The sequence below is a fragment of the Talpa occidentalis genome, unplaced genomic scaffold (genome assembly GCF_014898055.3).
Source record: "Talpa occidentalis isolate TD23 unplaced genomic scaffold, MPIMG_talOcc4v2.1 talOcc4.12, whole genome shotgun sequence".
NCBI classification, from domain to species: Eukaryota; Metazoa; Chordata; class Mammalia; order Eulipotyphla; family Talpidae; genus Talpa; species Talpa occidentalis.
The window spans coordinates 73665737-73688579 of record NW_023601212.1 but is presented as its reverse complement, the minus strand read 5'-3'; the positions used below and the strand labels follow the sequence as shown (position 1 = coordinate 73688579).

Sequence of the window (22843 nt, the reverse complement as noted above, 5' to 3'; positions counted from 1 at the left end):
AGCTATGGCATCCACAACAACACTGGGAAGGTATTTGTGGGCCCAAGGAGCAGGTGTATGGTTAGAAATGCATGAGGGGTAGGGGATATCACTGAAAAGTAGTCTAAAACAGATTCACAGTCAAATCGCATAGTGAGTCCAGGCTCCAAGTATACAATAATGATAACCGAAGACCCAAGAAGAGACCCAAAAAGATCTAGTCAAGATAAATGGAATTTCTCTTTGAACCAGACACAAACCCAAGTGATGAATGGGGAGACATGCAGGCCTGCACTGGGCCCAGGTAGGTTGACTGAACTAGCTGAGAGAAAACCTTCATTGATGGACTTGGTTTCTCTCTCAGAAGGGCAACTTGAATTTCACTACATTAGACATCCCTGGGAGAGGTTTCTGAGCAAAACTGACCTTATAAGGGGTTTGGGTTTTTTTTACATCTCTGAAAGGAGATTGTTTTGTGCAATATTGCTGTGCACGGACTTTTCTGAGGTAACTAAGTTTTCACCTCAGATTTCAGACTACCGTGGTGTTTCACAGTGTATCTCATTACAAGGATATTTTCTTGAGGTTAGTGGGTAATTTAGGGTCAACATTACCCCGTTTGTGACTATGTTAATCATAGAGAGGAAATGCAATGTAAGAGGAAATGCAATTCAGTGATTAGAGTTTAATCCCAGTTATTCCTAATTTTTAGTCTGGGGGTGTTTTCTGTTGCAAGATGGCGAGTGTCCGGTATAAGATTACTGGGACCACAAGCCCCCTCTCCTCCCTTCTTCCTGTTCCAGGAAGGCCAAAAGGGAGTCCGCCCTGTGGGGGGTCAGTCAACAGCAGGGCTTGGCCAAGGGTTATGAGGCGTGACAAGGTAGAGGCCTCACGTAGGACACGTCCCAGGCCCCCCTCTTTGAAAAATGGGAACCCGGCCCAGTCTCCTCAGACCAGGGTCTGGGGCGGGGAAGGCAGAGGGTGCGCGGGGTGGGAGCTGAGGGTCGCGCCCCTGCTACTGCTGAGCGACCGTCGGCCGCCTTACCGCGGGCGGGAGGGCGGGCGGGCAGGCAGAGAGCGCAGGACACGAAGGCGCCCAGGCCTGGCTCTGCTTGAAACCGCGCGGCGGGGGACGTCAGGCGAGCACGTGACCTGGCCCCGCCCCGCCCCGCCCCGCCCCGCCCCGCCCCCGCCCGTCCTCCCCGGCTGCGGCGGCGCCCGGCCAGCCTGCGCCCTGCACGCGCGCGAGCCGCCCGCGGGAACCATGCTGCGGCGGCCGGCGGGGCTCTGGGCCGCGCTCGGGCCCCTGCTGTGGGGCTGCGGGCTGGCGCTGCGGGGCGGCATGCTGTACCCCCGGGAGAGCCCGTCGCGGGAGCGCAAGGACCTCGACGGCCTGTGGCGCTTTCGCGCCGACTTCTCGGACACCCGGCGCCAGGGCTTCGAGCAGCAGTGGTACCGGGCGCCGCTGCGGGAGGTGCGGCCTCCGGGGAGGGGGCGCCGGGCCTGGCGGGAGCCCCTGGAGGCCGCGCGGCGCGAGCGGGGAGCCTTCCCCAGCGTCCTCGGGCTGCCGGCCTGGCGGTGGTTAAAGGGAACCGGCGCGGGGCTGTGGTTGGCCGACCGGGAAAGCGGGCGCAGGAAATGGGCGGGGAGCGGGGACCGGCACCCCGGTGAGCGCAGGGCCGCCGCCCCAGCTGCACCCCACCCGCGCGGGGAGACAGCCTGGGCTGCGTCTGCGGCCGCGCGCGGCGGGGTGGGTGTGTGTAGCTCTGGACGTTCGGGGCCAGCTCAGCCTGGCAGGGAAGACTTTGGGTTGCGAAGCTCAGCTGGAGGACCGAGCTTGGCACCCAGCCAGCCGGCGGCTCCACTCCAGGTCTGCCCTCTAATTTTGGCCAGTCCACCGAGAAGAGGGCCTGAGGCACATCTGTGAGTCCCTCTGGCCTCTCCCCCTCCCAGATCCCGCGCAGGGTTCACGGGGAAGTGAGGGGCCCGGTTGCGAGGCGTGCCCACTCGTCAGTTTTCTCTGGCCTGTACCCCAGCTCTTGTATGCATAAATAAATCTTTAAAAATAATAATAATAATAATAATAATAATAATAATAAAAAGAGCAGCCCCTGCCAGCCTTCCTGAAATCGGCGGCAGCTGATCATCTGGGGGGAGGGCGGTCCACATGTCCCACATTCAGGGGATCATCCCCAGGCTGCTTGGAGGCTCACTGCCTTGCCTTCCACCTGACTGCTTCAAGAGGCTAGAGGTCCAAGGGATTCTCTGAGGGGCTCAGGTACACTCAGTTCTGCCAGGGTGTCCTGAGGCAGTATCCCTCTGGTACTGGCTCCAAAAAGCCTGCCCTGACTCCTAAGGTAATCAGTCCCCTGCCACTCCCCATCCCTCTCAAGCTTTTTTCCAAAAAGTGCCCATCACCTGGCCTGTTCACTCTTTTCCTACTAGCACCTAAAACACTTTTGCTTTTGAATGAGTGAATGACAGGTGTGTACTTCTAGGAGTTGTGAGAATTAAACGAACTCCTTAAAAGACATTGATCAGATGCTGGCAGAGAGCAGTCATGGTGGGGTGACCTGGAATCCCAGGGTCTGGGAGAAGTCACCTTGTTCAGCCTTCCTGTAGTCAGGGTTACAGGGGGACTGGTCTCTGGGAAAGTAGCTCCTGGGCCTGAGTCCTAGATGCCTAGGAGATCTGGACCTGATGCTGGCCCTTTGTCCACAGTCTGGCCCCACACTGGATATGCCTGTTCCCTCCAGCTTCAATGACGTGGGCCAAGACAGGTATCTGCGTAGCTTTGTCGGCTGGGTGTGGTACGAACGGGAGGCAACCCTGCCTCAGCGATGGACCCAGGACCTGGACACAAGAGTGGTGCTAAGGATTGGCAGCGCCCACTACCATGCCATTGTGGTCAGTGCAGGGGACAGTGGGCAGGGCTGGTGGGCAGGTGTGGCAGCTGAGCAGGAGGGAGGCTGCCCTGGGTGCCTGACTGCCGGCTGTCACTCCTCTCTGGTGAGGCCACTGGCAGGCCCTCAGCCCCCACATACTGTACTTCTGTGTGAGGGAGTGCCTGAGATGGCAGCGTCCCCTCCACATGCTCTGGCCTGCTGTTCCCTCCCTGTGTCTGCAGTGGGTGAATGGGGTTCATGTGGCAGAGCACGGGGGGCCATCTACCCTTTGAGGCTGACATCAGCAAGCTGGTCCAGAGTGGGCCCCTGTCCTCCTGCCGCATTACCATCGCCATCAACAACACACTCACCCCTCATACCCTGCCGCCAGGGACGATCCTCTACAAGAACGATAAAGCAAAGTGAGCAGCACCCTGCTTCCCCTCGCCTCTCCCAGTGGTCTTCCCATTAGGGGTAGGGCTGCCTTGGCAAAGGTGAGGCGCAGCAGGCATGAGCTGAGGCTGAAGCACCCAGGGCAAGGTCCCAGTTGGCTGTTGTCCTCCCACCCTAGGTATCCTAAAGGTTACTTTGTCCAGAACACAAACTTTGACTTCTTCAATTATGCGGGACTGCATCGGCCTGTGCTCCTCTACACCACACCCACCACTTACATTGATGACATCACTGTCAACACTGATGTGGACCAAGACATTGGTAAGGGCTCTGGGCAGGAGCTGCCCTCAGCCAGATCCAAAGTGGCCTAGTTTCCTGTGAGGAAAGATACCCTGGCAAAAAGGCTTTCCCAGCATTTCTTAACCGTCACAAGGTCCTATGCACCTAAGAAGCTAAATCCAGCCCATCTGGATATACCCGTATTTTGTGAGGAAATGAGATCTGATGACAGATGGAGCGTGCTTACCTTAATCACGTAACTCAGGCTGAATAGCTCAGGAGTCACAAGACTCCATGCCCCTTCCCTGCTGTGCTGCAGCTCTCATCTGTACACCTCAGGTCACTTTCCTCTCTCGTCTGATCTCTTTTGTCTCCTGCAGCGTTAGTGAACTACCAGATTTCTGTCCAGGGCAGTGAACATTTCCAACTAGAAGTGTGTCTTCTGGATGAGGAAGGCAAAGTCGTGGCCCAGGGGACGGGAGGACGGGGCCAGCTGCAGGTGCCGAGTGCCCACCTCTGGTGGCCATACCTGATGCATGAGCACCCTGCCTACCTGTACTCATTGGAGGTAATGGTGGTTAGTTCTGGGGCTCCTGGAGGCCCTCTGCCCCCAGCCAGCGGCCCTGGCTTCAGCAGGGGCATTGGACAGGAGGACAGGGAGGCATCATCCTCTGAGCTTCCTAGTCCATTGAAGTGATGTGTTCCCGGCCTGATTTTTCTCAGCCCTTGGTGGAGAGGCCCAGTTTTGAAGAGCGTGGCCAGAGGTCAGGGTGGGCAAAAGGCAGAAGCCTGTGATTTTTGCATCTCCCTCTTGCAGTGGGTGGGCTGCTGTGGTTTATGAGGGGCCTTCCTGCTTCAGGGGGGATAGGTGTGGGGCCCCAGCCAGGGATGCCTCCCACCTGGTGCTTGGTGTTCCTAGGTGAAGCTGACAGCACAGACGGCCGCTGGGCCTGTGTCTGACTTCTACACTCTCCCTGTGGGGATTCGCACTGTGGCTGTCACAGAGAGCCAGTTCCTCATCAATGGAAAGCCCTTCTATTTCCATGGGGTCAACAAGCATGAGGATGCAGACGTGAGTTGGGGCTGCTGGGTCCCTTGGGGGCGCTTTCTCATTTTCATCTTCCCCATGCCCCCTGAAACAGTTGAGGGTAGAGTAGAGCAGTTAAACAAATTGTCTGCTAGGGCCTGTATTGGGCTGGTAGAAGTCTAATGGGGAGACTTGAGAGGTCTGACTCTAGAAGTGCATCTCCGAGGGGGACGGGGGTGGGGGCCACTTTGCTCTGCTGCCTCCTAGATCCGAGGGAAGGGCTTTGACTGGCCACTGCTGATGAAGGACTTCAACCTGCTGCGCTGGCTTGGGGCCAACGCCTTCCGCACCAGCCACTACCCCTACGCGGAGGAGGTGATGCAGCTCTGCGACCGCTATGGGATTGTGGTCATTGACGAGAGCCCTGGTGTGGGCATTGTGCTGCTGTGAGTGCCCAGCGCCCATAGTGCCCAGTCTGCACTGCTTGGCGGGTCCTGATGGATTCCTCTTTCCTCCCTCTGTCTTTCCCCCTGCCCTGCAGCCAGAGCTACAGCAACGTGTCCCTGCAACACCACCTGGAGGTGATGGAGGAGCTGGTGCGCAGGGACAAGAATCACCCAGCCGTTGTGATGTGGTCAGTGGCCAATGAGCCCACTTCCTACCTGCCACCTGCTGGTGAATACTTCAAGTGAGTGTCCCTGCCTCCCCCAGAGTGGATCACGAATGGGACCTCAGCCCTCCAGCCTGGGTAGGCCTTGGCTGGGAGTGTGGAGGTCAGTCCTGGGGTGGGCCTGTGTTATGGTCACCATCCCTCCCAGCCCAGACCGAGGGGGCACCATACCTGGTGAGTTCAGGGGACAGAACACCTCCCTAATCAAACTGATTGCAACCAGCGAGCACCAGTGTCTCCCCTTCATACCTGAAATTAAATCCAGAATTAACCTAAGCTTTTCATACCAACTTCAAATTTTTAACAAATCATGATAGGCCTGTGATATAAAAGAAAGTCATTTCACACGAATGCATAGGCCTGACTCTAGAAGGCCCAGCGAAGGGTCAGACCTGCAGCTAGAAGTGGACTCGCCCTGAGAGCAGATCCCAAGAGCTGATGGGGGACTGCACCTTGGCTTGCGTGGGCGCCCTTTCCTCCCGTGCTGTGCATTCCTGCGCACATTTCTAAACTGAACCCCTCTAGATGAAGCTGCAAACAAAACCAAGTATGAGTTTCCCTCACTTTTTATGGTTTCACCATTCCTGAGAGATTTGGCTTGTGTTAAAACTGCAAAAAACCACTGGTGCTTCAGGTTTGGGTTACACTTTATAAAATCAGCTAATTGTGCAACATAAACAGCTTTTTCAATGGCATGCATACGTTGTTCTAAAGTTTCGATGTTGTTGGACAGGACCAGGCTGTCTAAAGTTCATGATCCCATTCACTAAATGCCAGTACCGCCCCCTACCTCTGCCTCCCAGGGAACAGCAATGAAACACTACTTAAAAATAGGGGCGTCTCCCCATATGAGGAGGTTTACTATTTCTGAGGGAGGCTGGCCACCTGGGGTGTTCCTTGGCTCCCTCTCTCACAATTGGACAGTGGTAAGGAGGCTGCAGAGGGGAATTATTTCACATACTGTAGAGTCAGGAGAGGCTATGGAAATGCCTCCTTGGTCATACAGCACATCCCAGTTCGTGGAATGCTTTGAGCTGAGCCATTTCTGCTCTGAGGAGTGCCCCCGCCACCAATCCCGCAAAGGCCACCTCCCAGTACAACCCCAGAGCCTGTGGGGTGGGAATATGGAACTGGGGCAGATGGACAGAATTTCTGCTGTGAGGGCGTAAGGAGTACAGGTTCAGGAATTGATGCCTGGGATTTCAGATGAGCTTTGGGGGGAAAGAGAGGGAGATGCATGATTTTTAGGGCGGCAGGGATGGGGCAGGGTATGGCTAGAGCTGCCCAGACTGGAGATGCTCAGCTGGGTATGGGAGCTTCAGCTGACCAGCAGGTTGTTTGAGAGTATGGGTTTGGGGCTTGAGGGTGAGGGTCACTGGTCTGATATGTAGAAACCACAGCCTTCGACGAGAAGAGATGGCAAGAGTGTGTGAAGGGAGAGAAAAGGTGCTGTGAGGAAAGTGAAGGGAATGACCCAGTGATTGCTAGGAAGGCCTGCCCACAGACTGGTCCCGCTGTCAAAAGCCTCTTTTCACCTGCCCTCCTTGGTTAGCACCATTCAGGATAAATGCCATTTCTTCAGAGTCTGTCGCTGACTCTCCTGTCTCAATTATATGCTGATATAGAGCCTGTGTTCACCCCTTACAATCCTCCTGTCTCCTCTCACTGCAGTTAGTAACATTTACCCATGAAGCTCTGTATGTAGCTGTTCATGTCTCTAGCGAGTGTCCGGTACAGGGCACATTCCCTAACTGTTTGTTAAATTAATATTCCATCCTCATTCACACCCCATCCATTCCTGTTTTCAAGTTTTTTCAGAGCTTCCAAGCGTAGTTTTTGGCACTGCCTAGGACCTCATCCCTGGGTCTTCTGGCCCCTGCATGGTGACCTCTCCCCTGGGGGTAGGACTTTGGGAGGGAGAAAGAATGACATCAGGGGACATGCCCTAAGGACTAGAGGAACATGGTTACTTCCCTGAAATGCACTTCGAGGTAGGGCAGAGATCAGTGTCTTTGTCTTGGTGGCGATGGGGGAAGGGAGGAGGTGAGCTGGGTATCTGAGAGGCCTGCCTGGACTGATGGCACCTGTGTCTTCTGCCCTCCATGGACAGGACGCTGATTGCCCATACCAAAGCCTTGGACCCCTCCCGGCCTGTGACCTTTGTGACCAACTCCAACTATGAAGCAGACCTGGGGGTGAGCCTGGGGGTCTCCGTACCACTTCTGTCTGACCTCTAGTCCTGCCCTGATGCTTGCTCAAATGAACTGCTGGGAAGAACTCTCTATCCACTGGGCACCATGGCTTCCTAAATCTGAGGAGGCTGGGAAGGGAAAGATTTCATTCATTCTGAGTTCAGACTCAAATTTTTATGCACTTCAATTTAACATCCTCATAAAATGGCAGCAGTTTAAGGGAGCTCATAGGTGCCTTGGTCCAGTGTTCCTTAAACCTGGCTGATTCTCACAATCACTAAGGGAAGCTTTTTGAAAGTGCAGCTCTCTGGATTCTGATTTAGTAAATTTAGGGTGGGAACATAAGTTTTTAAAAAATCTTTAGTGATTCCACCAGGAACTGGCTTTGGCAACCATTGACAGAGCCAGCGCCCGCTGTTGAGAATGGAAGGGACAGGCTCACCCAGCCGGCTGGACCACAGAGCCTCCCTCACTGTTCTGGCCACAACAGCTCCTGGAAACGACCCAGTGGCACTGAAGCTTTAAGGGACAGGAAATAAAAAATGCTTCTTTGCTAGAGACTTGAAGGCCAGGGCTTCAAAGGAAAGTGCTACAGAAAGAGAAATTATCCAAGGGAAGGATGGATGAGAAAACACTGTGTACAGATGTAAATTGTGAACCCTTATTTTAGCCTGAAAGAAGAAAAGAATTTGTATCTTCTTGCCATCTCTCAAGAATGCCCCTTCAAAGAACCATTAAGGCTGTGCTTAAGCACTAGTGTGGCACAAGGCTGACCTCAACATTCTTGGGAACTGACTGTTTTAGTCTTCTTGTGTGGTCAGAGAAGCCTTTGTGTGGGCACCTGCCTGGCTTCTTGAGAAGGTTGCAGATTTACCTGGTGGGATGTGAACTTATGTCCACCCAGAGGCACCTTCCCAACTTCTGCCTGCACATTCCTGCCACAATTTGGGCTGTGTTCACTTGGGAAAGAGAACATATCAGACCCAGTGCAGGTTTTGGAGACACATTTGTTCAAGTAGCATTAGATACTAGTTGGGTCGTCCAGTCTCAGACATGAGCTCTGCATCTTGTAGACTCACAGTCCTGCTCCTTCATCTCAACTGTCCTCTCAGGAAGGAATTTTCCAGCCAGTTTCTGGCCTACAGCACCAGCTCATGGGTGGCGTGTTGGACCAAGATTCTCTGGAAGGAGAAAAACTGCATCTGTCCCTCAGTTAGGAAGAGTTCTTCAGGGCAAAGTGAGGGGAGATCAGTGGAGGAGCATTGTCCAGGGGGGAATAAAATCCAATCCGGATAGGCCCTGGGCATCCACTGAGGCTAGCTCATCGGGCGTCTGCGCTGCCTATCAGCTTACAGGGCCCAGCTGCAGCCGGGGGAATGTCAGCCCACAATTAACAGACTTATTCCATTCAGGTCACTTCTTGACAGCATCTCCCACTTTGTATTCCAGAGTAGCCCCACAAGTGTGAGTCCTGACTATTCTACAACCTTCTGGTTTATTTTTTTTTAAAGATTGATTTATTTATGCATGTAAGAGCTGGGGTACAGGCCAGAAGTGTGGGGGGTGAGAGGATTTACCAGACAGAGTGGGGAGCAGCAGGCGAGACAGGAGAGGGCTGCTGTGCCAGTGGGTAGCTACCTGGACAGCTGGGGATCAAACTGATGCTGCAAAGGTTGCGGACAGCTTCGTAGGTTGCGTCTTAACCCCTTGTGCCACCAGGGAGGCCATATACTCTTCTGGTTTTTGAACAAACTTTACCACTCTCGTCCCAGGCACCGTATGTGGACGTTATCTGTGTGAACAGTTACTACTCCTGGTATCATGACTTTGGGCACCTAGAGGTGATTCAGCTGCAACTGACAGCCCAGTTTGAGAACTGGTATAAGACCTATCAGAAGCCAATCATTCAGAGCGAGTATGGAGCAGACGCCATTGCAGGATTTCACCACGTAAGGAGTGAACAGCCTGTTTTTCATCCTTGGACAGTGATGTTACTCATCGGCCTGAGTTAGAAATGGCCTTCCCCGTCCCTCTTGTACTGATCATGGCCTGCCCTTGCACTTGAAACTGCCCATGTCTCAGGCCCCTGCCTTTCTTGTGTGGTCCCCAGAGCAGTCTCCCACTAGCTGCTTACATGGTCTTCTAAACAGTCTAAACCCAGGGAGTTTTGTCATTGCTTCTCCTGGCTATGAGGGCAGTTGCTCTCCTTTGCTCTCACTCCTTTCCTAGATCCTTGCCATCTGCCTTCACTCCTGGACAATGTACTCTTCACGCTGCTCATTGGCTCTTCCTACTCTGGCTTGGGCTGTTCTGCCCAGATCTCACTATAGTCATCAACTAAATGGACTCTTATTCTGTGTTCATGTCCCTGTTCAGTTTACCTCACTTGCTGCAGGTGGAGTAAACTCCTCTGCTCGGTGTCCATCGCGGCATTTCTCACTGGGGACTTTCTCCTTAATCACACCATGGGCTTCACACAAGAGACTGAAGCCTATTATTTATTGTTGCTCCCGAGCACACAGCAGGCACTAAATATTTGTATTGGAAATGGGTGAAATCTTGGAGCAAGGTTTAATCATTAGCTTTTTCCTCACTGCTTTGTTCATTTCCTCGCCAAAGATATGCTTCTTTGTCTTGTGGGGATTTTGTCATGCGGATTCTTGAAGCACAGCCTCTTATCCCACTCCAACCACTTCACACCTGTCACTACTGGGATTCCCAGTGGACACACTTAATATGCTTATCCTTGGTATGCTGAGTAGCTACCTACTTCTGTAAAAAGGTAAAATGGGGGAAATATGAAGACAATGTAGATGCAAAATTGTTCTCCCTCTTTGAAAAGGTAACCAACTGAATTTTTCAGAAATGCTGAGTCCTGGTCAGTCATAAAACCTTTCGAAGGGATGGAAATGTTTTGTATAAGCCCATCTCTGAGTTATTGCAGGTTCTGTTCCACATCACCGCCATAAAATGAATGTTGCAATGAAGTGGGTCACGTGAATGTTTCGGTTTCCCAGTGTATACGAAAGTTATGTTTACACTATACTGTAGTCTATTGAATATGTAATAGCATTGCCTAAATATATATATATATATACCTTAATTTTAAAAAGTACTTCATTGCTAAAGAATACTGTCATCTGAACTTTCACAAGTTGTGAGCTTTTTGCTATAAATCTTCAATTTGTAAAAATCAAATCTATGTACAGCTCAACAAAGTAAAGCACAATAAAATGAGGTATGCCTATATCCACAATGGTAGGCACTAGCTACATGGGATATTGGGGACTGGAATTGTTACTAGTAGGCCTGTGACTGACTTGATTAAGTTTAATTTAGGTTTAAGTTGAAATAGCCACTTGTGGCTAGGATTAGATCAAGCAGGCTCACTTCCATTAAAACAAAGGAAATCTATATCTTGCCCTGCAGTCAACTGCACCTTTAGAAATAGAATATATTTTCAGTGCATCCTATTATATAGGATTTTAGTCCTTCTTGTTGGAAAAGAAAGCCAGAGCCAACAGGGTTTTGTTCTCTCCTAAAATAGCTGAACTCCTACATCTGCTTAAACATCTCCGACTTAAGCCCAAAGATGCAATTTTGTTTCCAGTGTAGTTCAACTTTAAGACTGGTCTAGTGAGGAGAGATGAAGAGTAAACTCATATCCTGGCTGTGTGCTTGTACCAGCACCAACAAGTCCCAGTCACTGCTGCCGACCGAAGACAGATATTTTGGTCATCATCATGTGGATCTTTTGTTTTTATCTAACTTTTACAATTCTGACAGTTCTGACTATTAACTCTCTTTTTGCCTTGAATTCCAGGATCCATCTCTGATGTTCAGTGAAGAGTATCAGAAAAATATGCTACAACAGTATCATTTGGTTCTGGATCAAAAGCGTAAAGAATATGTGGTTGGAGAGCTCATCTGGAATTTTGCTGATTTTATGACTGACCAAGGTAAATAGCAGTGGTTTTTGAAATCTAACTAATTTCTGCTATTTGATATTTTAAGATTGGCTTTTCATTTCTGGAGATTTGCTTGTAAGAATACTGGATATAAGATGGGGGTGGGAGGTGGGAAGTTGATTCAATCAATGCTACCTAATTTCTTACAATAAATTGCATTTAGCAAACAACAATCGAAACTGCCTGATTCCCGAATTGGTTTTCTTTATTTTTTTGGTGTAGAAGAACTGGGGTGTAGGCCAGAGGTGTGGGGGTGGGGTGAAAGGACTCACCAGAGACCGAGTGGGGAGCAGAACAGGCAGATTTTACTGAAATTCACTGCTGAGGGGAGCAGCGGGTGAGACAGGAGAGATCTGCTGCACCTTATATGTGTCAGCTCCCTGGCCAGGTATCAAACTCAGGTCGTAGCGGTGATAGTGCTGAGACTTAACCCCTAGGCCACCAGGGAGGCCCTATTTTATGGTTTAAAAATAAATGGGAGAGACTGTCTTGAGGCAGAAATGGCTAACTTGCCTGTGTCTGTTTCACCACAGTATGAGGAAAAAGTGGACCTCGTATTGGGTTATTTGTGGGATGTATTCGTTATTCCAGAAGAGGATACAAAGCATGAAAAACGTAGTCTTTTAATATTATTCACTTGCAAAAGGCAGATTCACTAAAGACAGTTAAGTTTCAAAGTGTTTTGAACGTGTGTTTCACAGTCTCAAAGTGAATATGACCTGCAGTCTTTCTCAAGCTGAGATAGATGAGGCTACTTCAGTTCCAAATGAAATATTTCCCCTTTGCCCCTGCACCTCAAGATTACTAGAGTTTTGATATACCATGAATTTAGGATAGCAACTTGGGAAGGATTTGGTAGTTAGTGGGAATTACATTACAAAGACAGGTTTAATTAAAAACTAGAATGGGGGCCTCCCCGGTGGCGCAGCAGTTGAGCGCTGGGCTGCGAAGCTGCCCGCAGCCTCTGCAGCACTGGTTCAATCCCCGCCACAGGCGAGGGTCCCACATGGCACGCAGACCTCTCCTGCCGCCCGCTGCTCCCCTAAGCAGTGTACTTCATCAGTCTGCCTGTTCTGCTCCCCGCTCTGGCTCTGGTGAATTCTCTCACCCTCCTGTTCTTCTGACTGTACCCAGTCTTGTATAAATAAATAAATAAATATTAAAAAAAAAAAAAACTAGAATGGAAAGAGGTAAAGAGAAAAGAATGAGAACATGAGCTTTTACTCTGCTAGGCAATTTAGATTAAAGGTGTCTGGATTCTGAAATTCACCCTGATATTTGTGAATAGGTACTGGCTTTGTGTAATAAGAAATTAGCTGAGTGACCTTGAACAAATCACCTACCCTTTTCATAAACCTGTGAAGCGGGGATGGCTGTTGCTTATCACCTTGCAGGTTGAGGTAGGGATTCTTTTTTTTTTTAAAGATTTATTTATATAAGAACTGGGGTACAGGCCAGAGGCACAGGAGGGTGAGAGGATTCACCAGAGACAGAGTGGGGAACAGAACAGGCAGACTGAGGGGAGCAGCGGGTGAGACAGGAGAGGTCTGCCATGCCATGTGAGTATATCCCTGGCCGACCAGGATTCAAACCTGCGCTGCAGGGGCTGCACGGACATCTCCACAGTGCTGCGCTCAACCTGCTGCTCCACCAGGGAGGCCCTGAGGTAGGGATTGTACAAATGAAGTGGTTGTCCCAGGGACTGGCATTTACTTATTGAGGAAAAAATTACCATTGTCGGGGCCTCCCTGGTGGCACAAGGGATTAAGCACAGCACTGTGAAGCCCTCCGCAGCCTCTGCAGCACAAGTTCAATCCCCAGCCAGCTACCCACAAGGGGCAGCATACCTTTCTGTCTTGCCTGCTGCTCCCCTCAGCAGTATATTTAAGTCAATCTGCCTCTTCTGGGCCTCCCCGGTGGCACAGCGGTTGAGCGCTGGGTTGCGTAGTTGCCTGCAGCCTCTGCAGCGCCGGTTCGATCCCCGGCTGCTTCCCAGCCACCGGAGGAGGGTCCCACATGGCGCGCAGACCTCTCCTGCCGCCCGCTGCTCCCCTCAGCAGTGTACTTCGTCAGTCTGCCTGTTCTGCTCCCCGCTCTGGCTCTGGTGAATTCTCTCGCCCTCCCGCGCTTCTGACTGTACCCAGTGCTTGTATAAATAAATAAAGATGTATCTTTTAAAAAAAAAAAAAAATCTGCCTCTTCTGCTCCCCACTCTGTCTCTGGTGAATCCTCTCATCCTTCGCACCTCTGGCTTATACCCCAGTTCTTATATGCATAAATAAATAAATCTTAAAAAACAAAATTACCATTGCCTTGAACTTCTTGGTAGAAAAGATCTGCTTTCCATGAGCAGCATCCATGGTTTCTCTAGGGGGAGAGAGAATGTACTCTGAGAGCAGCCCTCACAGCCGTGCCAGCTTTGCTCACTCCTGGCTGCAGCGTCTGGCAGACCAGGCAGCAGTGGTGGGGACCCTGCTGGGACTCTACCAGGAGGGTAGAGTAGATCTCACTGGGCACCTATGACTGGAGGGACTCTAGTTTCCAACAAGAGGGTCGTCTCTTCAGAAAGATGAAGCCTTTCCGGGGTCACTATGTTTTAAACCTTATTTTACAAGTAAAAGTTTTGGACTTTTTTCCCTCTACCATTCAAAAAATGTACACACTGGGGAGCTGAGGTGTTCTGGGGAGTGATAGTATTTTAACCCATTAAGTGCTCACTTCATACACCCAAGTAAGCCTAAACTGTATAAGACATTTCTATTTAGTGCCCAGCTTGGCTCCAGGTTGGTTCCATTTTGGCCCACCAGAAGTCATCTGAAACACTTTTGCCTTGTTTCTAGCACCAACAAGAGTATTGGGGAATAAAAAGGGAATCTTCACTCGTCAGAGACAACCGAAAAGTGCAGCATTCCTTTTGCGAGAGAGATACTGGAAACTTGCCAATGAAACCAGGTACCACCAGTCAGCTGCCAAGTCACGGTGTTTGGAAAACAACCCGTTTACATTTAATTTTTTTAATTTTTAATTTTTTTTAACCCGTTTACATTTTAGAGCAAAAACCATCTGTACTGGATAGAGACTACTTCCCCATCCTTCCCAAGTAAGGGGTGATTCCACAGCAAACAAAGCAAGTGCTTCCTGGATTGTGTGTGGCAGACCAGAAAGTTTCTGGTCTGGACTTTGTAATCTTCTGGCAGAACGGTAACACTGAGGTGAAAATAATAGCATTTGTAGTATGGAAATAAAGAGTTGATTTAAAAGTGACCATCCATTGATTGATTGATCGGTATTCTTGAAAAGCATCTGTGATTATTTTTGTATTGGCTGTTTTCATAGTCTTACCTGCACAAGGACTCGCGAATCGTGTTTCAATACTCACATCACACGCAGAGTTGCTGCTCACAGACCATGTGCACCCAGAGGAGTAGCTCTACAGCTCTAGGGCCATCGTGGTCACATCCAAACCAGGCCAACCTTTTCTGAGTGAGTAAAAGACAACTGCTGTTAAACTCCACAGATGAGCAGAAGTCAGGACAAATTTAAAGAAAGTGATACCTGATACTGTGCCAGAATAGTCAGCAGGGTCTTTCTATCAGTTTCCACATAGCTGACAAATAAGTAGTAACAATCATTAAGAGTGAAGGAGTGTCTGCATTGTGAGGGATCTTAGGTTACATTCCTCTAGGACACTGTCCCAACTATAGCTGAAGACTAGTCTTGACAGGAATGAACAGGTGAGCAGAAAGCCTACTGGCCCTGTCACAGCTGACTCCATTCAACTTGATACCTCTTTAAGCTGTCCTGGCAGACAAGTGCTTCAGGCCTTTGTACCTGAACTCTGCTCCCAAAGGATGGTCTTTTCTTACAGAATCTTTCATCTTCAACAGGCTCCATTGAAGTAACTAAGCTACATGATTCCCAAGACCTCAGTATTCATTAATGCTGATTTAAGGCTGAATGCTTTGGAAAAATATTTCTTTTGGTGTCCACTCAAATGGAAGACCATGAACCAATAGTTTTTCACATAGAACTTGATTCATTTCACTTGTGGTTGATATCATGTGTACACATGCCTTTTACGCTTCCTCTCCAAAATCCATGAACTGATAATTTAACCTAATTTTATTGGGCATTTTTTGGACCAAATAAAAACGCACTCAATTCAAATAGTCGATTAAGATTTGTAGTGGTTCCATATTTCTTTTGTTACCACTAAACTTTAAGAGACGGTTCAAGGTTCTCAAATTAAGTTCTGTGTTGCAGTTTAATGTCAAGGAATAATACTGAGAAGTCTTTACTTGACAAAGAAAATACAATGTTTTAAAACTTAGGGATAAGTTTCATTTCTTAAATCTTAAGGTTCTAGCACAGAACACATTTTTTTGTTCTATGCAATTAAATATTTCAAATGGATTCATCTTTCTTGAATATATTACCTTTTTCAAAGACTGTATGGGAAAAACAGCTGATTTATATACATTCTGTGTGCTTCCAATCCTGTGAGCAGTAACACCTTTTTCATTAATTCTTGACATCCTCAAACTCACACCAGTTCTAAGAACTAGAATCTCTATGGATTCTGCTTGTGTCTTCCACACGTTACATAAAACTAAAGATAAAAGGAATCAAGTCAGTATACTTGCAGAAATGAGGTCCTCTTTTTTGAAATGTAAAACTGTAGAATAAGAATGATGGCAGCACAACTTCCACAGGTAACTTCTACATTTATTTTATACCAAAAAAGTTATGTGCAACAAATAAACATTCTTACATATTTACATTTGTTTTTACCAGTTAGCAAAACTGTGTCCTAAATCTCTGATAAAGAATATCTCTATCTATATTAAAGGGGAAATCTGCCCAGTGAACTCCATTTTGAATGAATGTTTACTCTGGAGCTTAAAGCACTAATAATAAATATTTTTGATGGAACATACTATACAGATCATACACCTAATACTTAGGTCATGCCTAACACAGTTTTATAACAAAACATTTCACCTTTTCTGGGCTCATTTGTGAAAAAGGTTGAACAAAGTAGCCTGGACTCCCACCCCTGCCCCTTTTGTTTTATTGAAGGGTAGTTCTCAGAAATTAGTAATCGTAAGTGCTGCCTAAAATATCTAAATAAAAATGTTTCACCAATGTGTGTGTGTTGGGGGAAAATAGATGAGGACAAAGGTTGCACATTAGGTACTCCTGCCCAAGTCAGCCACCAAATGTGACAGTGGTTTCTTGTTGGCGTTTATCTAATACTGATTTTCAAGACAAGAGCTCCTGTCAGCGTTCACTGGTTTCACAGAGTGGCACCAATCTAAGATATGAAGTAACTGCTGAAGGTAACCTTGCATATTTTGCTGGTCATGTTAAAACTAAATGTCAATGAAATACAAGCCAATAAATAGTTTTAACTGTAGTCTTGGTCCTATGTCCTACTTAGTAGGCCCAAAGATCTTCTGTTCCAAGTTTCAGATCTTTGTATGTTTGTATGAAAACAGTCAATGAGTTCAACATTCTTTAAAAGTAATGGATACAAGGAAAGGCTTCACACATCAAATAAAAGTAATTCCTGGCACACAGCTAGTTAAACCTGAGTTATTTCACCAGAAGTCCAACCTCACTGACAACTAGCTGCAATAAAAAAACCAAATAAAACTTCTAAAACCACCTAGATTCTCTAGGATTTATCAACTAACCACAACCCATTTCTTCAAATGACATTTATGACTATCAAGTAAAGGAGGTTTCATTTTGTTACAAATTATTTCAAAAACAAGAAGCATGTAACTACCACTAAAAACAAATTCATTTTTTCCCTTAAACAGTTCAATTTTGGTGGCAAGTTATGTGTTGTTTAAATGTTCAATCTAAAATAAGTTATTCAAATTTTATAACATCTTTTTTCTCCCTCTTCTGGGATGGAATGGATGATGCAGAGGGAATCTTAAAATCTTCCAGAGCAAAAATACCAAATAACACCCACTGGGGTTCTGTCGCTTACTAAGATAGTGGCATTACGATGCTGTTATTTCAGGCAGCACAAGTTCACTGCTCAGTGAGAAAAAGGTTATGAATTCTGGGGTCACAGGAATGTGACAAAATTTTTTTATACAACTGAAACTAGTGTTTTCCGCAAGGCTTGGAAAGCAAAGGAAAAACTTGAAGGTCTTTTACATCTTCTCATGTAAAAGTTTAAGTCACTGCAACATCAAGACAAGCTTTAACTATACTCTGCGGCTGATATAAAAGATGAAAAAACCGTTCTAAATTAGGACACAAGGAACTTGTTTAGCACAACCGGTGTATTACATATACCACAGAAGTCTTAGCCGTTAAGCCATTTCCACTCTATCTTAGAAAAGAGAAGCAGTAAACTGCTTGGTAGAACTAGAAGCAATGCTACAAGATGACTTCATTGTTTCTCCATAAACACCAGACATCTAATCAAAGCTTCCAAAAGTACTTTAACTATAGAAACAAGAACAATACATACAAAATAAAACAGGCATTGAAATATTCACATTCATGGGAAAACAAACCTTGACGAAATCTGAATTAAGCTATCTTTTACAAAACTGGTTAAAAGTTCATTACAATTCAGACTTTAAACCTGCCTGGGTGCCAGAAGAATACATTGCATCAATTATGACAGTTGAAAACTGCTGAATAGTTGCTGACTGGACACATTATGATTTACAGAGCAGAGCCTGTCCCCTCCCTTCAAAAAGAAAGCAAATAAAACACTCAGAAGTTACCGGTCTATTTTTAACATAATGATTAATCGAATTGTAAGCAAGACATTGCTACTACTTCTCAATCTAAGGAATAAAATGATCATATAGAACCTTTCTGCAGAATGCAAGTTTTCTACTTGTGGTAAGAAAGGAAGGAAGGACACTTCTGCCCAAGTTCAACACACAAAATATTTGGTTTGAGATTTAAGACAGAAGGCACTTTTAACATTCTGATATAAGATGTTAACCACAGAAACATACTGTCACAACTTCATTTGGGTTTATTCAAATCACCTTTAAAAATTCTGCGTTTATGTAGTTTTTAGAAAGAGTAGTGACAACATTTGCTGAATTTCATCTTCAGATAGTTCTGCCTATAGTATTACTCCCAATTAGGCAAACTGAGCAGCATTTTAGCCCTAAAGTTTACAAAGTCAATGTTTCACCCTAAAACAAACTAGACATTCGATTAGTTAGTGCAGAAAGAAACATGGAAAACACTACAGAGCTACCCAAAGAGAAATCCTACTCTGGAGCAAATGGGCTTACACTGGTTATTTCAAAGTCATAATACTGTCTGGTTGACTGGCACCAATATCATGGAAAAATATCTGCATGAAATTTAAATTGTAAGAGACTTTTCTTAAAAATGCCATTAATATTTCCAACTTTTCTGCAAAGAAATCTCATTTTCCCATCTTTAGTGTTCTGAAGGCCTTGGACTTGAAGGTCTGGTCACGTGGACTCATTCTGTAAGGTTATAATTGATCCAGTTTTATGACTAGGCACAAGCTTGACTTGAATGTCCAAATTTAGTTTCTTCCTTTCAGAGGAAGGAGATGAAAGAGAACCAACCACCCCATTATTTTTGCCGTCAATGCTGGACCCACAGCTGTCAGTACTTTGCACAAGATGCTCTGTATGGACTTACTATTTTCACTATTTCTTCAGTCAGTGTTGAGCTGACAATTCTTCATTGCTACACTTCACCTACACTGTACAGTTAAGTTCTGCAGGGATGGATCCAATATTTCTACCTTTATTTACAAATATCACATAAGTGGGTTCTAGTTGAATCTACATATTTAAATCCATTGGCTAAAAACATATTACATATTGTAAACATGGCAATATTTAATACAGTATCTATTCTAAAATATTTTCATGTCATGATCACATTTGTTATACCTGAAATTTAATTTATACACATTAGAGAATTACTAGCATTGGTTGCTCACTTTACAATTGAGGGCAGGGGGCTGGGGCTACATTTTATTATTTCAGAAATATCCTCAAAGTAAAGTTAAAGCTTGTCTTTGATTGGCTCGGTGTATCCTCTTTATCTTTTTTGTGTCCATATTTAAAATGAAGATTGACAGAGAAAATAGCTAGGGCCCCTTCTAATTTACAGGATTTTAAAAATCAGTTTAAGATACTTAGGGTAAGTGTCTGTTTTGAATTAAAAAAAAAAAAACAAAAACTGCTGCAAAATAAACTTAATGGAAAAGGGACTTAGACTGTCAGTTAAGAGTTTGTCAGGTTGTCAGTCCTGCTTGGGCTGCAGTTGCCGTTTCCAGGCCTCGTTCAAGTAAACTAGTCGTTTGTAGTTGATGATTAGAAGAATGAAGTTCAGCACGTATGTGATGACACAGATGATGCAAAATTCCTTCAGCACAAAGTACAGAATGTAGGCCAGGTACAAAGAGCCTACTACAGACACAATGGAGGACGTCATGAGGATTAAAGCTGCAACTGCACTTGCTGTCATGCCTGTAACAGAAAGAGACACTTGGCTCAATCAGACCTTGACAGTGGAGAGAAAGTGTCTGAGTTGAAAGTAACATTTTGATTTGCTGCAGTGCTGGAATTACCAATCTTACTGTAAAACACTATGCAATATGAGAACAACTGGTCTCTTTTGTTAAGGTTATGCAGATTGGCTCGGCAGACAGGATACCAATCTTATTTATTTATTTATTTATTTGTTTTAAAGATTTATATATTTATTTATACAAGCACTGGGTACAGTCAGAAGCGCGGGAGGGTGAGAGAATTCACCAGAGCCAGAGCGGAGAGCAGAACAGGCAGAGTGATGAAGTACACTGCTGAGGGGAGCAGCGGACAGCAGGAGAGGTCTGTGTGCCATGTGCGAACCTCACCCAGTGGCCAGGGATCAAACCCGAGCTGCTGAGGCTATGCGCAAATTTGCAGCCCAGCGCTCAACTGCTGCGCCTCCAGGGGAGGCCGAGGATACCAATTTTATAGCTCCAATGTTTCTAACTTGTCAAAATTCTAGGAACTATTACTTTAGTTAAGACATGCAAAGAAAATATGCAATCTTGTAATCACTTTGCAATGGAGCTGTTTTGTAAAACTGGTAGCCCTACCTTTCCTAACGAATAAAGGAATCTGAGGACCAAAACCTCTATTGAGCAGAGAACATCTGGTGAGACCCTCTCCTGTCTTTTCATTATAAGTTCCCTATCTGTGAAATATAAAATTTGTTTTCCCATGTTTAGATCAAATTGATCAAAAGTCAAAATGGGAGATGATAACACCAACAAGCTGGTGAAGGAAATAAACCCATGATACACATTTCAGAAAAGTCTCACCCTGGAGGATACGGGAAACATTTGACCAGTTGGCTACATGTGGATCAAACCAGATCGAGAAAGAAGGCAGGTACGTCTGCTAAGTGGGGCTTTCCAGACAAAAACCTGCCCCAATTCTTGACTGACATCTTCACATGTATTGGTTTATAATTTCCTGTAGCCAACACACACATTTACTTTCAAGGAGGAGAGGACAGCAGAGTACATATTAAACTACCCTCCTACTTAACAACTACGTATAAGGGTAACAAACAGGAAGAAATAAGAATAGGTGGTAGGGGCTTTGAAGAGGTTAATTAAGGAGCTGAAATCTCTGCTTGAATGAGAAGCTGCCTGTGAGCTGCAGCCTAGCCTAGTCTTCAAAACAATTAAGATATCGTTGGATTATTTAAGCCAATCTTAAGTGATTTACAGGAATCAGCCACACAGAAGCATTTATGTAATGTCCGTGGCTGCTTTCTCACAAAAATGGCAGAGTTGAGTAGTTGTGACAGCGCGCTAAGCCTAGGTTATTTGCTGTCTTGTCCTTAACTAAAAAAAAAATTGCTGGGCCTCCCAGGTGGCGCAGTGGTTGAGCGCTGGGTTGCGAAGCTGCCCTCAGTCTCTGCAGCGCCAGTTCGATCCCAGGCTGCTATCCCGGCCACCGGAGGTGGGACCCGCATGGCGCGCAGACCTCTCCTGCCGCCCGCTGCTCCCCTCAGCAGTGTACTTCGGTCCTTCTGCCTGCTCTGCTCCCCGCTCTGGCTCTGGTAAATTCTCTCACCCTCCCGCGCTTCTGACTGTACCCAGTGCTTGCACAAATAAATGAATAATAAATAAATAAATAAATCTTTAAAAATAAAATAAAATCACATACCAAAAAAAAAAATTGCTGACCTCACCTATGCTAAATATCTTTAAACAAGACCAATAAATGGAAAACAAAGTAAAAGTCTCACCCCTAGTCACCAAGCATCTTTTTCTATACATTGTATGTGTGTGTGTATCAACATAAACTTAACTCATACCCATTATATCACAATTTTTTCACTAAACTATGTCTTGATGTTTCCAGGATAATTATATAGACTTACTTTTTCCTTTAATGGTTACATAGTATTTTCTAGTATGGATGCAACCTAATTTACTCAACCATTACATTTTGCTAAGCTGCTTCCAATTTTTTGCTATTTTAAACTATACTGCTATGAATACCCTTGTGACTGTATTTATATTCTACAGGATAAGTATATACAGAGATGGATTTGGGCACATTTGATAGGACTAATGAGAAAAATTTAGATTCACACTTTGCCTATGAGCAAGTCAATTTCACACGTAAATAGCAGAGCTAGCTGGTAGATAACAAGATAAAATATTAACAATTGAAATACAAGGGTAAAAATGTAGGCATGGAATTCTTAGCTCATAAAAATTCTTATACATCAAAACTTACAAAACAAATGCAAAAAAGAATGGGTAAAATGTAACACATGTGAAATGGATTCTTATCAGGATCCCAATAACGAAATTTGGCTATAAAGGAAATTAATTGTAGTAAAATTAAAAAACAGCTACTAATATGGAACTTAAATTAGAAATTTTACAGAAAATACTTTTACAAGAGTAAAAGTTTCAGGAAAATCTGACAATTGAGGGAAAAGCAATTTGATAGATAAAAAATACTTCTGCTTTCCCATTTATTGTTATTTCATGTCTGAAATTTATTTTGAAATTACTGGGTTTTTAAAAAGATTTATTTATTTATTCATTCATTCATTCATTCATTCATTCATTCATTCATTCATACAAGAACTGGGGTACAGAACAGAGGTGTGGGGGGTGAGAAGATTCAACAGAGACAGAGGGGGAACAGATCTACTGTACATCTACTGATACACACTGCTGAGGGAGGCAGCCGGCGAGCCAGGAGAGGTCTGCTGCGCTTTGTGGGTTTCTCCCTGGTTGGCCGGGAATCGAACTAGTGCAGTAATGGGTGTGGTGGTCAGCTTCATAGGTTGCGTCTTAACCCCTTGCGCCACCAGGGAGGCCAAAGTTATTGTTTATTTTGAAATAATTCAGAGGAAAGGGTTTGTGCAAGGAGTACCAATTATATTAACAGTTG

The 22843-nt window shown here is 45.9% G+C and overlaps 3 protein-coding genes across 5 annotated transcripts in view; 2 read left to right on the top strand and 1 right to left on the bottom strand.

The window, feature by feature from the left end:
• The window catches only part of LOC119241461 (beta-glucuronidase-like), a 56227-nt gene extending 41544 nt beyond the window's left edge, over positions 1-14683 (top strand). The window contains exon 14 of the mRNA XM_054693570.1: positions 14606-14683. The gene's annotated coding sequence lies outside the window, so the exon portion shown is untranslated. The remainder of the gene's footprint in view (positions 1-14605) is intronic.
• Positions 1-22843, bottom strand: part of VKORC1L1 (vitamin K epoxide reductase complex subunit 1 like 1) — a 92290-nt gene that overhangs the window by 28248 nt on the left and 41199 nt on the right. Inside the window, exons 3-5 of one of the 3 annotated variants that reach the window (XR_008551195.1) lie at positions 15830-19897; positions 13700-14872; positions 5405-5482 (exon numbers count right to left, since the gene is read on the bottom strand). Coding sequence is in view for 1 of the 3 variants with exons in the window: in XM_037506768.2 (XP_037362665.1) it covers positions 19671-19897 (227 nt within the window). In the remaining 2 variants the exon portion in view is untranslated. Of the gene's footprint in view, positions 1-5404; positions 5483-13699; positions 14873-15763; positions 19898-22843 lie in introns of those variants that run through there. The other 2 variants (XR_008551196.1, XM_037506768.2) reach the window with 2 other exon arrangements.
• LOC119241462 (beta-glucuronidase-like) lies at positions 1244-14612 on the top strand. The gene is given in 14 exon segments (XM_037506764.2): positions 1244-1453; positions 2701-2886; positions 3107-3135; positions 3137-3286; positions 3436-3578; positions 3917-4104; positions 4456-4608; positions 4831-5009; positions 5105-5251; positions 7344-7428; positions 9198-9374; positions 11249-11384; positions 14234-14345; positions 14445-14612. Coding segments are annotated over 14 exon segments (1920 nt in total). The 3' UTR covers positions 14470-14612.